This window comes from Ischnura elegans, chromosome 8 (genome assembly GCF_921293095.1).
Source record: "Ischnura elegans chromosome 8, ioIscEleg1.1, whole genome shotgun sequence".
Taxonomy (NCBI): domain Eukaryota; kingdom Metazoa; phylum Arthropoda; class Insecta; order Odonata; family Coenagrionidae; genus Ischnura; species Ischnura elegans.
Window position 1 is genome coordinate 33739123 of NC_060253.1, and position 17223 is coordinate 33756345.

The 17223-nt window shown below is 41.7% G+C and overlaps 2 protein-coding genes across 3 annotated transcripts in view; one reads left to right on the plus strand and one right to left on the minus strand.

The window, feature by feature from the left end:
* Positions 1-17223, plus strand: part of LOC124164363 (autophagy-related protein 16-1) — a 427221-nt gene that overhangs the window by 18000 nt on the left and 391998 nt on the right. The window lies entirely within an intron of this gene.
* LOC124164362 overlaps positions 173-17223 on the minus strand; it is a 131026-nt gene continuing 113975 nt past the window's right edge. Inside the window, exons 3-7 of the mRNA XM_046541653.1 lie at positions 16304-16529; positions 7632-7841; positions 4206-4718; positions 3172-3637; positions 173-2246 (exon numbers count right to left, since the gene is read on the minus strand). Coding sequence (XP_046397609.1) covers positions 1509-2246; positions 3172-3637; positions 4206-4718; positions 7632-7841; positions 16304-16529 — 2153 coding nt within the window. The 3' untranslated portion in view covers positions 173-1508. The remainder of the gene's footprint in view (positions 2247-3171; positions 3638-4205; positions 4719-7631; positions 7842-16303; positions 16530-17223) is intronic.

Sequence of the window (17223 nt, forward strand, 5' to 3'; positions counted from 1 at the left end):
ATGATTCATAAGAAATTTTTTTTTTTTGAGATAACAATTGGGCATTACAAGCTCCATTCTTTAAAATGCTTAATCAGAACTACCTTTATCAATGCACATGTGTTCGTATTAATTACATTCATGGGTTTAGCTTTCCGGTAGACTTTAACCAATTATAAATAAAAATATCACATATTTATAAAGCTTACTTTATTTTGATTTAACATAATTTATTATTAAAATCTGTTAAATACACAGCAACCTTATTTCCTCACCAACCTTGTCGTAATGGAGGAGAGGACAAGCATAGGATATATAAATTATGTCATAAATGTGAATATGTTATTTTTCTCCTAAGTCATCGCAACTGGCTAATGTTGTCAATGCTTAAAGAATGTCAAACCATGCTTGAGTTTACAAATCTAGATTTTTGTTGAAAGACAGCTGATCAGGTGAGAAAAAAGTTATTTACATTCTTGAAATTTGTCCTTAGTTTCTAAGTACAAGTTTTTGATCTATCTAAATATCTCACCAGATTGGCGGTGTGATTGCTGTTGCCATTCATCCAGTGCAAATTCTAACATGGGAAATTCACATTTATGCCATAATCGGTATTTCATTTAGATACCTGTATGTATACAGTTCATCCAACCCTCCAGTATTACGATGGTTTCTATTCGGTATACTATTGCTGTTTGTTCATTACATTATTCTTATCATATCATTAAAAACATATTTGCTGTTGCAGTCACATTGAAGTTAAGCACTGTCTTATCCTCCATCATGGCTCATCAGGCATTAAAATATTTTATTGAAAATAATAATGGCATCATCAGGAGTAGTTTTTCCATTCCATATAAATCTTTCCAAAATCAAAAAATGTTGATGTATTTTTATCTCACTACTCCAAATTATCTAGATTTAATATGGTAGCCATGAATCTATTCAGTGTTCACCCTCCCTTTGTAGTCACCAAGTGTTTGATTTCTGCTCGATGCCTATTTTAAATTGCAATTCAGCATTGCTGCATTTCTCTCGCTCATTTATAGGTGACACATTCTATCTCAGCCGTGATACACTGATGAATGGGAATTAGTATAAAAACATTGCACCTGACAAACATAAATATGAATGAATAATTGTGCATGAAATTTGCTGCACAACTCGAGTTTCAATGGCTTGCAAAGCACTGTAAGCATATAAAAACATTCATTGTCACTGTTTTTGCACCCTCAATGCCATCATTTGGCGAAGAATTGTTAACGATTCACAAGAGACTTAACCATACCGATCCATACATATTTTCTCTACGCATCAGCACCATGTTTACCTCGGAAGGCATTTCATTTTGTTACCTGAAAGAGTATCTCATCGCATTTGGCATGAACATGCCTAGAATTGTCCGGTTTGGGCTTTCAAGCTGATGAGTACCACTTCCATGGCCTTCCTGGAGGTTCACTTTGCGGGAGGAAATCAAAAGTTCTTCCACGATTTAAGGCAATGGGACTCATTTAAGAAAGTTGAGCACCTCAAAAGCGTTGCCTCTTCCCAACCCAAGGCGCCTCATTGTGGTAAAGAACCTCTCGTGGGGGTGCCATTTGCACTGGAGACATCTTTTCTTCGTCCTTCTTCCCACCCCGACCCCTCCTCAGGAACACCCATGCTACCATGAGCGCGACCTGAGCCAGAAGGAACGCTGCCGATCCAAAAGCCAAGCCTTTGGTGTCCATGCAGCTTGCCGCAAGGTCATCTTGTCCATCTTCCACGCTCTCCCTCCTCTCTGGTCCAAAGCGATCCGATATCCTAATTGACTGAACCAACAAAAGGTTCTTCTCCTGATGTATTTCGGGTTCAATGGCAGTCGTCTCCTTGTCAGTCGATCTCCTCCTCCTCTTGCCAAAGAGCGAATGTACAGCCAGGTGGAAAGCCTCCGTCAGCCCATCCTGCATAGCCTCCTCAACTTCCTCCTCGAACACGTTCTGGAAGGCCAATTGTGCTTCCTCGACTGCATACTTCTCTGCGCTTTCAACGTCGACTCCCTTGTCATCGTCGTCCTCCACCTCTCTCCTCCTCCTCCTCCTCTTTCCGTAAGATTCAATGAATGGTCCATTCCTAAGTTCATCTTCTGATTGTCCCACGGTTTCTGATTCAGCCAATCGGCTGCATCTCACCGGCTCACACGATGGCATGCAAGGTGTGACCAATGCCCGGAATTGCACCACCTCCGACGTTGGGAACTTGAATGCATCGAAGTCTGCAATGAGAACCTATTAAAAAAAAAAAGGAATAAAATTTAATTAAGAAATGCATCTCATCTATTGGTCAACTTATCGCCTATCTCTCAACCTCCTTGCTGCCACTAATATCAATCTTACTGCCATCCTTGTTCCACGGGGGAATAGCAAGAAGTGCTGAGGGCAATTTTCTGTAGTGTGTCATTTTGGAAAAATTTGTTAAGAATCTATTTTTTAAATATCCATATGAGATTTTTTACATTTTTAATCTGAACTAGTCGGTGAAGAGAAATGATTTTTATATTCAAAATTGAATTTGATTTTTGCAGTGTCATAAAATTTAAGCATATTTTGGTCATTGGTCAAAAAACAAAGGTTCCTTAGATTAAAGTCTTTGTTAAGCTTTTGAACACCCATGTACATAAATGCTTACTGAGCTTGGTGGCAAGGGGGAAGTAACTGACTTACTACTACATGCATACATTGATTATGTGGACTTCATATACCTGTGACTTAATATATAGTGAGCTCTACCCTCAACAACCCGAGCTAAACTTCAGGTTCAATCATTGAGTGAGTAATAAATGCAGAATAACAGTATGCTTTATTCAAAAGCTAGGGAAATCCATAATCAACATAAGGCTTTGACTAGTGAGGGAGGTTCTAAGGGTTAAAATCCCTTCCCAGGAAATGCTTGTGAGGCACAATCTTGAACGTACCACTTCCAACTGAAAGTCCCCCTCCCCATCCCTGAAAAATATTTGTAATGCATGAGTCTTGAAATTCTGTGGAATCATGCTTGAATTTCATATTTTGGCCTTCAAGGACACCCCAAAAACATCATTGTCACCAGCTACTCAATGGATGGAGTCCTGCTTACTCTGTGGTTTACTTATAATCAGTTGCTCTGTTCGTAATGAGACAAGTTGTGTTGAATGGGACGAGAGTGTAGACGCACCTTGGGTGAGTTGGCTGACTTGCGCAGGGCACCCATGATGAACTGGTCGGTGGGGCATCCCATCTCGTCGATGAGCACAATCTGTGCGCTGTCCCCACCGTCCATGGCCACGAGGTGTTGCACGAAGATCTCGAAGGGCGAGTCCTCTGGGATCTCGAATCGGAGTGACAGTGGGTCGCCCACCTTGGCAGCCGCTGCTGTGCCAACCTCGTTCTCGCCCGTGCTCCACTCCTCCTCCCCGCGCTTCACAATTCGCATGGCCACGTCGGGTGAGCTGACCACCACCTCCTCGGTGAGCACAGGCACGTGAGGGTCGTTGGGGTCGATAACGCCTCCCCGCACTCTCAGGTCCACCTCGTTCGAGACGGTCTTGTTGGTCAGATCGTACTGGCAGGTCACTGACAGACCCAAGTCAGCAGACGTGACGATAAAGTCGTGGTGTTGGATGACGATGTCGGTGGTGTACCTGTGAAGAGAAGAGGAGAGGGTCAATGTGGTGAAGGCATGTTATTAACGTCTACATTTTCGTACTACCCCCAAGCCGTCTCAATAGGCATGTGGAAGGAGTTGTTTGGACACCAGCCATTAAGAAGGAAATAACAAAGATATATGCATACTGAGTACATTTTAATACATTTTTGAATCTGAAAATTGGAAATTTCAGGGAATTTAACAATTAATTTCCTTGGAAATTTCTTTTCTCGATTATAAAGACCAGGGGCAGATTCAGCATCAAATTTGTTGGGGGGTCATAACCTGGGTCTGGGGAGAATGGAAAACCCTCAGGGAGAGAGTTCTCTTGTGTAAATGAATGCCCATATTTTATGAATTTGGGAGCCTAACATTTCATTTTTATTCTTAAAAACAGATGATATTGAACGATTTTAGACATTTTAGTACTCAAAAACTAGCACTAATAACAATTTAAAATATTTGATAAAATTTGAGGGGGGCATGACTCCTGTAACCCTCCCGCTGAATCCGCCACTGATTTTGACGAGAATGCGTCACCAATGCAAGTGTTAGCTACTTACTTTCCCACCACGCCCCCTTCTCCCGTCGACCTTCCGATCCTCCTCCTGGGCGCCGGCGCCTTGCTCATCGCCACCCTGCCGTCCCTCGACACGCCCTTCCCCTCGGACATCCGCACCTCTCCCCGCCGCACCCCGCACTCCACGTCGTCGTAGGGCAGCTCGAGGGCGAAGCGCATCACGGCAGTCACGTCGGCGGCGCAGGACTTGGGGTTGCCGCGGGCGTAGATCTTGCCGCCGAAGAGTCGGTCCGTCATCACGCGGGCCACCATCCCCCGGGCGCCGCACTCCACGCTCACGTTGTAGCAAGCCGAGAGCTCCCACGTGCTCGCCTCCGGCACCGGGATGTAGGCCGAGGGGAAGTGGGTGGCGGTGGCCGCGCTCAGGTGCGACAGTCGGCAGACCTTCTCGCCCGCTGAGCCCCAGTCGTAGGAGCGGCAGCGGAAGGGCGCCGTCGCCCCCGAAGACACGGAGGAAAGGCACAGCTCACGGCACTCGTCCGGGCTCCCCACGTCCCTGAGGAAATGAATAAGAAGATTAGCATTAATGGCAATGGCTTACGTGACCACTCTGGGGGCGTCTATTAATTACGTGAGGAAATTTGGGCGATTTTTGGATCCCCCCTTAGTGAGATATCGTGAGATTTGGAACGACCCCCTCTCTCTAATCTCACGTGAGATTGTTCAAAATGCGAATTTTCAGTGTAATTAGGTTAATGTATACTTCATTGCGTTGGATTTATGAAAAACAATTCGTTTAACTACTTTTATTTAGGATTAGTTAAGACTACTGCCAATTTAAGATCGTGGTCTGGTATCACATTTTACACTGTTTCTTGCGGAAAAAAATTGTGTGGTACTTACCAGGACCCCCAATCTCCCCCGCGTGAAATTGAGTGAGAACCGGCTCGACCTCCCCCCCCTAAATGCCTCACGTAATTAATGGATGCCCCCTTTTCTATTACAATGTCTATAAATAAATCGAATTATATTGCTCTTATCATCTTGACAACGCAGGCTTCAGAGTTGTGGCCGTGTAGGTGTAGGTTTCTGCGACAGTTTCGCCTGTCCTCCTGATGTTGACTTTAGACGAAGAATGGGTAGTGCTAGAGAGTTATTACTAGGGATGAGTTTATTCCAAATGTCGATTCTCAATCCTATCGATTCTTGGGCACGGAATCGGAATAGAGAATCGATCGCCTTAAGTCGATTCCGATTGCGTCGATTTCAGGAAAATAAAAATATATTAAAAATAGACTAAAAGCGTGGGGCATAAAGGCCGCCACACACCTGAGCCCGCTAGCAATAAGTGTTACTGGAGCGCCCGTCATAGTTCTATTTCTGGGCCAGGGGTCGGCGACCTTTTGAGACGGAAGAGCCGTAAGTTATGCAACCAGCTGCGCAGCTACATTTCGAGAGTGGTTTAATTTGACTACCGGCAAAGTACATATTTAATTGTGCGGACGCTTTATCCTCCCTCTTCCCACATTCATGGTTTTTATTCTGTTGGCATTTTTTCAGCTTTGATAATAAAATAATAGAATTATTATTTTGTCGCGGATTTTACTGGAAGGCCTCAATTTGACATCGAAAAAGCCGCATGCGGCTCGCGAGCCGTAGTTTGCTGACCCCTGCTCTAGGCAGCAAAGAATCCATCTACGACTTTCCATGATCGTGAGAATCAAAATGAAAATGTATTGGCGTATAATTTCTAGGCCGGGGAAATTATTTGCTAAAATTCTTGCGTGTGATTTCGAATCAGAGGTTGCTGTGTGCTCGTTACGTTAACTAGTCTTGGAGTCGGATGTGTACTGGTTCGGCATTTTAAGTCTTCGTTTCCCCCTTTCTAATTGCCGGTGGAAACGACGCCCTTTCTCGCAATCATACTGTCGCCCAATGGTGGGGATGGATGTTTTCCAGTTGGTAATGATACCAGCGCGTATGTGTGTCGTTTGAATCCGTAAGTTGGGATCGAGCGGCGAATCTTTTTGTGCTATCTAGGTGGAGCGACTTAATGATTGTAGCAAAACACCACGCCATATCATTAGCCTTGAAGAGGAGTTTGTGATCTCTCCTCTAGCGGACATACATCTCGTGTAGCTTCCTACTCAATCAAATAATCTATTCAATGGTACGGGGAATTAATTAACATGCATATAGTTGATTTTTTAAGGCTGGTCGAGATTCTTCTATCATAATCGTGGTGAACTCGTTAGTCACTTCTCTTCGCGGGTCCGGAGACGGCAAGGCATGGCCAGTCGAATGGAACGGAGCCGTCGCTAGGCTAATGGGGTTGAGTGTAAGCAGCTCCAAACGGTGTGAACCCAATAGGTCACTCGGTTAGCGAGGTTAGGTACTAGTCAGAAGAGGGGTCATCGTATTGGGTTGCGGTGTGTGATGGTCATGCATACTTGTTGTGTGATCGTGCAGAGTAGATGTAAACGGAACCTTTTTCGGCTTCTGCGCATGCGGCCAAAATCGAAATGGTCAACTTTGACACCCTGTGGTTCTGGAGGGAGGCGGGGGTGGAGCCAAATCTCTCGAATGGGGAAGGGAGGGGTTAAAAAGTCGCCAAAATCACCTCACGCAATTAATGGCCCCCTAAAGTTAACCTTGAATTTTTGTTAAGTTTCCCTGGAAAACCTGAATCATACATGAATAATAGGGTAGTTTCCATCATCAAAGAAAACGAAAGGCATTGATTGCGATTCGTTACCACCATTAGTGTATTCATTATATACGAATTGTTTTGTTTTAAAAATCCCACTTTAGACGAATGTTAATGGTCAATTTTAACCTCATTTGAAAAAGGACAGATTGGCACCCATGCGATGCCACCCCACGTGACGTCACAGGGACCTATATTCTATACGAGTGGATAGGAGCTTTACATCGTCTGATATCACCAATGTATGCATGAGGCACAGAGCTCAGGGAAACATATCTTAATAATCACCTATTAAAATTGCCTATGGTTGGAAAGTTTTCTTCTTTGATAGGCTATTAATATTCCTTATTTAAGCCAAGCGCTACCTGCTAGCAGGGTACTCTACTCTACCGCCATGCTTGGCAGCAAGCAGCCTGCGTCGTATCGGCGTTCATAGCCTCGCAGTAGCCTCACTCTGCATCAGCCAGACGTCACACGGGCTTTTCCCAGCATTTATACTTAGCCGTCGCGTTTTCGCGCGCTTGAAAATTATAACTTTTCATTAAATCGAGAATAATAGATATTGCCATTTAAAAATCTAAATGCGTGAAATATGTACTCCAGGAGTGAATATGTACTGTTTCGATTTAGTCAATAAAAAATAATAGGAAACCACGGTATTCTGCTTTCATTGGCTGAACGAACTGTTTTAGATCCGACAGCTATTCGAATATGATAATTTTGGTTCGGATAGAATAAATCTCCTGGCGTTGCGTGGCTCACCTTAGTACTGAGTCGGCCGTCTTGAGCAGGACGCCGGGGAGAGATCGGAACTGGCACAGTCGGGAAGGTTCGTCGACGCAAGCGTTCTCCATGTATTCCGATCCGGGCTCCTTGGCCTTCTTGAAGGACGTTCGTATGTCTCCGCCGAGGGTTGTGCGGTCCATTTCGAAGAGGACGCAGTCTCCCGTCTGGTTGTTATAGTTGGCGGACCTGAAGTACAGAATACAGGTTAAGGAGGTTGTTGCGAGATACGAAATAAATGTCACATTTAAGAAAATTTCAAAATACACTCTTCTAACAGTACCTACTTCATGGACTGATGGCCAAAAACACCTTTTCCGTGGTATATTTTCTGTAGAACGCATTTGAAAATCCACACTTTTACACTCGCTCATAGGCAGTATTGCTCAAATCACCGGGACAATGAAACAGCTATTTCGCGATAAGTAATAGCTTTCCCGACGAGCGAGTTGCAGGAATTCTTCTCTGATTCTTTACCGGGCCAGGTTGTCGTATCTGATCCAGTAGATAACCCGAAAATTTACATACAAATGGTTTGAAAGTTTCCATACTGATGAAATATTTTTAAGCATAAATCAAATATTGTTTCGGATTTTATTGTAATCACATTATTTAGTGTCATTTAAGCCCTGAAAATATGAATGCTGCTTTCTTTTACATGTCCAAAACTTCAATTACAAATTTTTGCGTACAGACTCTAGTTACAAGAGGAAGTGGTATGAGGGGAATGGGAGGGGGAACAAGTTAGATGAAAATATGGGGGCCGATAATTTATAACGGACACCAAATCGGCGGAAGAAGGTCAAGGTTTTTCGTCATATGTACACTTAAATTTAATAAAGGTGAGTCAGAACAGAATTAAATCATAGTTACCAAGTCCATGAATAATATAATATATAATAAAAATATAATTTGAACCCTTTGTCATTACAATGTAAAATATATATTTCTAAGTTGCTAAAATGATTAAATAGGCATAAATGTTTTGCAAAACAAGGTTTTCCGTCTTCATGTATAAAATTTTTTCTACGTTCCTTCACTTTGTATTGAAAACTTCTACCGGTCTGGCCAACAGAACAAGTACTCCTTTAAAACTTCGAGTCAAATCCTCAGAATAATAAAAGTTCAGATTTACCCCTTCCATTTCAATTTATTTTCTGAACATCGCAATCCCATCCTGTGTTTATTTTTTATGTGCTTTTCCTTAAATGGAATGGTAGGTGATGAAATGATATTTTGTGGTTAGTAATCAACAGTGAAATATAAATTGATTATTAAACATCGAGAACACAGCTATTACAACTCGAATAAAATCATTTCATTTCTTACAATGCATCATGTTTCATGAGATATGAGTTCTTTACGTGCATTATGGATGTTTTTTTGTTTGTAACTGTATTTTTTTGCTTTCAAAATATTTATATTGTTCGTGGATCTCTCCATTTTCCGGGTTTTCGCCGCGTTTCGTTGTCAGAAGTGACGACAGTTTCGTCAGGATTCCACGAGGCGTCTTCTGGTCGAAGTGATGTTTTCGGTGTTTTTGCCGCGTATATATAGCTCTCCCTCGTGTTTGAACTGTTGAACTAGTTGAACATTGAACAACACGGCGGCCGCGGGGAAGGAGAGCTATGTGTACGCGGCAAAAACACCGAAAACATCACTTCGACCAGAAGACGCCTCGTGGAATCCTGGCGTAACTGTCGTCACTTCTGTCAACGAAACGCGGCGAAACCCCGGAAAATGAGAGATCCACGAATGCTGAACGTCACGGAAGACTCCGAGACAGCATTTTTATTGTTTCTCTAAATAGGGCTAAAATTATGAAAATGACGAGCTACACTCGTCATAGCGCGATGTGGCATCGGAAGTTCATGACGTGCTAGACCCGTCATTTCAGCGCATGGAGTTAAGTAGCAACCGGATGACATGATTTGTCTGGAGTGAGAATCCTTGAGTGGCCCTCCGACGCCGCCATGGTTTAGCAGAAGGCACAATTCCCCGGTGTCAAGGCCGGCGCGCCGCGGCTCAGTGACCGCGCGGGGATCTTCTTCTGCGCCTACCACCTCGATGACTTCCGCGTTTTCGCCCCATTATGTGGGCGCCTGAACCGGTGTGTGTGTGAAGCGGCCGTGACGATTCGCTGCTGACACTTTGGATCGGGGGGAAGGGTGCTAAATTCTCTTCACGGTGCGCTATTCCTCCGTGCGAGATTACACCATCCCCGTTCCCTATTTTTTATTTCGCCACTTTGGGGGGAAAAAACTGGCGTTCAATGGCGGCTTTTCGTTCGTGTCCCGCGTTTGCGTTGGTTCAACCACACAGGTTTGATCGAGAAGTGGATTGATCAAGGGGACTGCATAGAGGAGACCCAATTCCATCCTACAGAAGGTTGATTTCTGTTGCCACTTCGGTCGCATTTTATTCGGATTTCAAAAATGTCCGCGGCGCGGTGATGAGTACAATGCAATCCACTTTTTCCCCAATAATTTGCAATATAATGTTTGTCATTGCGAGGAAAAGCATTGAAGAATTATGAATTTGATAAATAACATCATCATGAATGTAAATTTCGGTTGACGTCCTTAATTATACCTTATTTCTCCGTCAAACTCGGATCAATTTGTCCGTTAACGACGCGAGTGGCGACTTTTGGAAAACCCCATTTAAATGCGCAGTGTGTGACTGCTCATTCATGCGGTGTGTGAATACTCATTTAAAGGCTGTTTTGAGGATCCTTGTTTTTTTTTATTGTTAGGATTGATCTTGGAAATAATTTTGTCTCACACTTTTTGGCTAGTTTTGTGTTGCGTTTGCATAATCATTTTTTTAATACCCTATGCCTATAATTGAAGAATATATCCGTTTCAGAATATAATAGCCGAGAGTCGAATTGTCGGTTATAAGTTTGTAAATTTCATCTTGTCAGGTTTTTTTCCCTCTATATTGAGGCATTATTTTTTATACCGAAGAAAGCGTTTCTTTGCGTCATGCCATAGTTTTGTTTTTGTTAGAATTAGATTTCTGCTATTAAGTTATTCGTCGAAGATCTTCCTTGTCATGCCATGAGTAACGCCTACACTATTGTCTTGAACCCGGCACCTTCGGTTAACACCTAAGTACTCGTTAAGCTCTATGCCATCACGCTCACCCGTAGTATTGTGCGAAACATTTACTGCTGTTTTCTTGATGAATTCCAACTTATAAATGAATTTATTTTTCCTTTATATAGTACCATTGTTTTTTATGGCGAAGAAAATTTTTGTTTACGTCATGTCATTATTTTTTGTGAGAATTATACTTCTGCTGTAAGTTGTTTGTCGAATTTCTTCCTTTTCGTGCAATGAGTGACGCCTACACCATTGCCTTCTTAGGATGTTTTTTCATGTCCTAGAAAGTTAAAACTATGTTGCTTTCTTAAAGATTCGTCCCCTAGAATTGCTCAACCTCTTGTGAAGGTTTTTGAGTGCGAAAGTAATTAATTCACACTCCATAACTACTGCTTAATTCTACAGGTAATTTCTGCCCCAATAAATGAGTTGAGATTAATAAAAATTTCTTTATTCTTGACAATTATTTTTGGTATCACGTAATTTGCGACGCAAGTAGTTCAGCTACAAATGTAAAAATCAACAATCCACTCCTTTATATCTATGTTTTATCCGATTCACCGTAAGTGCGTCTACGTTTCAATCAAAACTGGCTGAAAATCAGTCCATGGTCGTATGGAGTTACGCATGCAATGCATATGGTCTCTTACTGCCTCCTCACCATGTCTTGTTCATGGTTTCTAAGTTAAAACTATGTTGCTTTGTTAATGATTCGGCCTCAAGAATTGCGCAACCTTTTGTAATGGTTTTTAGTGCGAAAGTAATTAATTTCATCGGCCCCACTTCGCCGAAAGATAGAGCTAAGCAAAAACAATTCTTATCGCCTCGACATCTGGAGCGTTTTCATTCCTATCTCCCACGCTGCAATCTTCTTTGTTCTCTTCACTTCCGCGTCAACTTCCCTATTTTTTTTATTTTCAGAATGACCTTTCTTTTCCTCCTGCGCCCTCACGTTAAATGTTATAGCCATCGTTTCGCTCGTGGCTCGAGCCCTATGAATCCCCTTTTGCACATGCGATTCTGACCTGCGGCCGTACGCAACCCATTCGTATCGCCGTAAAATCAGTTCCGAGATCTTATCCGGAAGTCGTGATAGACATAGCGTATAAAATTAAATTAATGTTGGTATTTCATTTCGCGTTTTCTTCTTTAAGGCTTATGATTTTTTTTTTTAATGTTTCAGTTTCATTCATCACTTCTTTATTCGCAATCCTTTTTTGAAGTTCTTCAGGATTTGGTCGAAACCATTTACGTATTCACTAATGCATGTTTCCAAGTAGGCTTCCGCGGAGATTATGATGATATATAGTGATTTTTCCGGGTATTCTTCAATATTATATATATATAACAATATTTCGCCAACGTTCCAGTTGGCTTCCTCAGGTCCACTGAAGTGATATTCACTATTCAGTGGACCTGAGGAAGCCATCTCGAACGTTGGCGAAATATTGTCCTACAAAATGGATAAACGCGGAAGAATACCCGGAAAAATCATTAAATATCATCACTAATGTATGTTCATTGTGTTTGCCGAGCGAGGTTATCTATTGTCAATAGTTAAAACAGAGTAGAGTCCGAGTTGCTCGTGCTCCCGAGGTAAAACTGGTACTGTCGGCGTGATGCGCCCTCTCTTTTTTAATGTGGCCGACAAAAAAAACCGTAAGGAATTTAATCTGGCTTTTGAAGTTCTCCCTATCTCATCAAGATTGAATATGGTGGTCAGGATACCGAGTCTATTTTAATTTTTTCCCATTACTTAACTCACTAATTCGACAAGTAGTTTCTGACTCAATAAATGAGCTGAGGTGAATGAAAAGTTCTTCATTCCTGATAATTATTTGAGGTATTACGTAATGTGCGACTCAAGTAGTTCAGCTACAAATGTCCAAATCATTATTTCAGGATCCGATCCCTGATTAGTCACTAGGAAACAAAAGTTATGATAGTGGAATTTCCGAGGAATAAATATGTAGTAAATTGCCGAATTTTACTTTTATTTGTTTAATTTATGTAAATTCTCCTCGTAAACAGCCCATGTAAGATCTTTTCTGGTGGAGATTTTAACAATTAATTACGATGGCATATCTTTCTCAAATACCCATGCCCTAGACAGGGTTAACGTACCCAGGCGTGACTCGATGACATTGCGCCAAAGTTTTGTATTTGGCGTTGAATAAAATGTTACCACTGTAAATCCACAGCTCAGTTTATGGAGTTCTCATTTTGCCATGGTTTGACGAAAGCGTATAGGCACTAAGGAAACTCGTATATTAAACTAGTGAAATAGGTACTCTCTACTTTATTTCTTTTATACTACGTATAAATGTTTATTCGTACTGGTCACGATCATAAAAATCCAATGACACTTTAAGGCAGATAACGTTGCCCAATATATATTCATTTTTAGAGTAATATTAATGATTGTCGATGCAATGCCTAGCAGGGGCGCAGCTAGGAATTAAGGCTGCGGGGGGTTTTGGTGCGACTAATACCGGGGTGTGTGGGGTATGGAATACCCTCCAGGATAAGCGGTTGGTTGCGAGATTAGTAAATTGCGGAATTTAAGATAAATGATTCAAAATGGTGAGTTTTAAGACTTTCTGAGGGATATTATATTAATACTTACACTATTATATTATTAATATCAATCCAATTAAGTAAAATGGATTAAACGTAAAAATTTCTCTGAGCTCTAGGGGGGGTTTTATCCCCCAAACCCCCCCCCCCTCGCTGCGCCACTGATGCCTAGTAAGAATCCCTTTTGGTGAAAGTGTTAAATTCTGAAACATTGACGAAGGATGAGTTTTTCATTAACTGTGACTGAAACTCGATGTGTTTGATTGGAAATAGCTTCTTATAGGCGAGCAAGTCTTTCTTTCGCTGTCTCGTCTCCCTTCGCACGCGCGTGAAAGCAAAGCATCGCTTCAATCTGACATCTGTTTCCCTCTCTCCACTCTGTACCAGCCCTCTCTCCATGCATCGTCCGCTCAAGGTATGAAGATCGGCACGCGCTCCGCTGAACTTGACCCCGGCAGGGAGCTAGGACGGTAATGCGGTCACTGGCGTATCACTCGCGGAGTAAGGGAAAATCTTAAAGCGCGGCGGTTATGGTGGCGGCCGGCTGACTGTCAGGCGGGTAGAACCCGGAGGGGGAAAGGGGTTGTGAGGGTAAACATATGCCACCCCTTCGCTCAAGGGGAGTCTTGAGCTCACCGCGTTGTGACCTACCGCGGTCGCTGACGCGTGTCAACCCCCTGCCCTCTTCAAGATCTTCCTGCGGTGCCAAGAATGGGAGAATCCAATTCTTCCGTAGAGGAGGGAGGATAAATGGGATTACCGTGTAATTTAATTTCGTGACGTAAAGCGATGTGGCATTCTGAGCAAGGCGGTCGTGCCCCTATGGGGTGGTATGTCGCAATCAAGCTTTTTTCTTTCCGCAAGGTAGTACGTGTTTAGCTTGCTGCATGATTTACGAGGTGTTGCCGCTGCATTCTCGACTTCTCGCGTGCGATTTAGGGTCGGCAGGTTGACTACAAAATATGGTGATGGCAATTAGGTTGAATTGGTGCTCGGGTGGTTTGATTTTCCCTTGATCAGGAAATCCGGTCGCGGGTCGCCTTGCGTGGTAAGGGTATAGAAACGTAAATGATTCATCTAATTTCCTTTATGTTGGACGCCGTTGGCCCTGAATTGTGTTAAACATGAGGAGGCTAAAAAAAGCAATTTTTATTGGGTTAAATTATTTTCACCGTTGTAGGTATAAAAAAGAGTAAGTAAGAGCATGAATCCAATAATTTAGTGATTAAATATGGGGAGATTAATTTTTTATCGTGTATTTTACTCTCTTTTACGGTTAACAATTTTAAGGCTTCGATCGCAAAATATCCTTTATGTTTACTTCTGTTAATGTTGTTCGTAAGTGCGTTGTTTGTGTGTTTGTATCCAGGAGGTAAATACTATAAGAAATCATTATGGCTAAGTTAAAGGTTTATTATTTTTTCTGGTGGCCCATTAAAAATTGATTTTTTCCATGAGAAACCTTCTTTTTGCAGATATAATAAAGACAACGTAAAAATTGAAAGGAGTCATTTAGTCACTGAATTGAATTTGGGTGTTGTAAATTTCGTAATTTGTTGCCGTAAGCGAAATACGTTGTTCATTTGGTCATCCGTAATGTCAATTATAAAATTTAAAAAGTTTTTTTTTGAAATTTTGTTCAAAAACTGTGTTTAACATTCTAGATACTGCATAATATTAGATTGGTATGAAAAATTTCGTTGTTGGCTTGTATAGGGTACTTGATCTGGGAGGGATTATTAAAATTTGAGCTTTTCGTTGTATTTTTGGCTTAGAAAATTGAACTCTCTGTATTTCTAACCCCTTTTCAATTCCCTAATAATCCTTTGATGCCTATCTATTAATCTCCTTTGCACTGAATTGGCCTCGCTGCCTGACGCAATCAAAATATCCAGTTTAGTTTTGCTTTCATTATTCGCAGACATATGATATTGTGCGACAATTTACATTACATTTACCCATAAATATACTTTTGGCACTTTTTAGTAATCGAAATTATTGCGATTGTTTGAAAATCTGTAGTATTTAAAAAGAAATTCTACTCATTAGATCCAGTACTCTAGTTCAAGTAAATTTGCCTTGAAATTTCTGTTTTACCTTGGACTTGGTTTCTGTGTCCTTCCTGTCGTTTTAGAAATGTTTGCCCTGGTTCCCTCAGGTCCGTTCCTTAGTCCCTGAATTCTATGCTAACCTTCTTTTCTTTTTCGCACCGTGGGAAGGTGCGTGATGCTTCTAAGCATTTACGCATATCAAATGAAAACATCGAATAGTGTTTCCGAACTAGGGTCGCGTTAGTGCTTGCGGCAGTTTTTTTTTCTACGGCGAAGTGAAGCCCTACTACCCTTTTTAAGTTTCTTAACCGTGATTGTTATTAATCGGGATATTTTCAGTTTGTAAGTGGATTCAATTTTTTAATAAAGGATCGTTTGGGTACGATTAATAAAAATGTTTTGCCTTCCAGTCCATTTGTATGAAATGGAAATTTATATTGTGATATAATTTCTTTCATTTTTTACCCTTCTCATTTTCATGGGCTGTGAAGTAGTATTGGTGGAGTCAGGTCTGACGTGGTAGAAACGCTGGATATGTACAATTAATTATTAAAAAAATGTTTTCCCCACAAAATATCTTTCAATCCCCACAAGCCGTTTCGCCATTGTTACGTAATGGCACTGCCCGAAACGCGTTGTACTTCTTGAATGAAGTATATTCCACGTTAAAATTCACGGGTACGTGTTGCATTGCACGTAAACATTGCCACAGGTGCTTCACCAACTCTCTTGATGTCGATTACGTAACATTTTGGCTGGGGCCCATGAAGGCTAACCCCTCCGTGCGTGATGGCAGTTGGTGCGACCTTCGTTTCTCTTTTTTTTCATCTATCGTTTTCCTGCAACCTCAACCGTTGCCTGAGCAACAGTATCGTCGCCCCACATATTCGGTTGCGTGCTCACGTACGAGACATACCTGCACGGAACTTGACCTTCTTCGTTCTGGCGCTGCAAGCAGAGGGCCATGCACTCTTGGCGAGAGGACACCTTGACCGCGGGTCGCCCCTTGGCCTTGCTGCCCACCATCTCGTAGCCGAGAACCCGCTCCGACACCCAAGCTCTTTCGCAGGGCAACCGCTCTTCCAGGCACATCTTCTGCGCGTACACCGTGAACACTGGGTAGTCCGACTGCATGAGCGAATCTGTGAAGGAAACAAGTACTTTCCGATTAGAATTATCGCCATCCGGGAGCAAGAATTACAGTTAGGGTTGACCATCTACAAGTGGATAGATCTATGAGACAAGGAACAACGTAATTTTGTTTTAAATCACGTTACCATATCCCATGATTAAAAACTACAAATGGTAATTTCCACACTTTGAAACAAAACTCGCCTACTGACAATGGCTTCGACATTATATGTAATTTCTGACCTTGAAAATGACGTAGAATGTCGAAACCACGGTCGGCAGTTGAGTTTTGTATTGAACTGTGGAAATTACCATTTTGTAGTTTTTAATCATGGATTTATCGCATTTCCACCCAATCAAGCCGGAAACCGTTTTTATACGTGTTACCATAGTATTTAAATAAAGATTTAATAGAGGCAAGAAGTACACATTTCTCCCTCAAAGTATTAACTCTTATATGTGTTTTGGATTTTTATTGAAAATGATAGTTTTTATAAGTATGAAATCTTGAGGGTTTTGTCCTTATATATAAAAAAAGTTCGTGCCGACGTTTTATAAATTTATTTTCATAGCTTTTATGTATTTGTGTAAACTTATGTAGTTACATACTAGCCTTGAAAATAGAAAATGAATTTGCGAAATAATAGATTCAAGCTTATGTAGTTATTTAAGCAATGTATCTTTTTTTTAGGAAATTTATTTTTC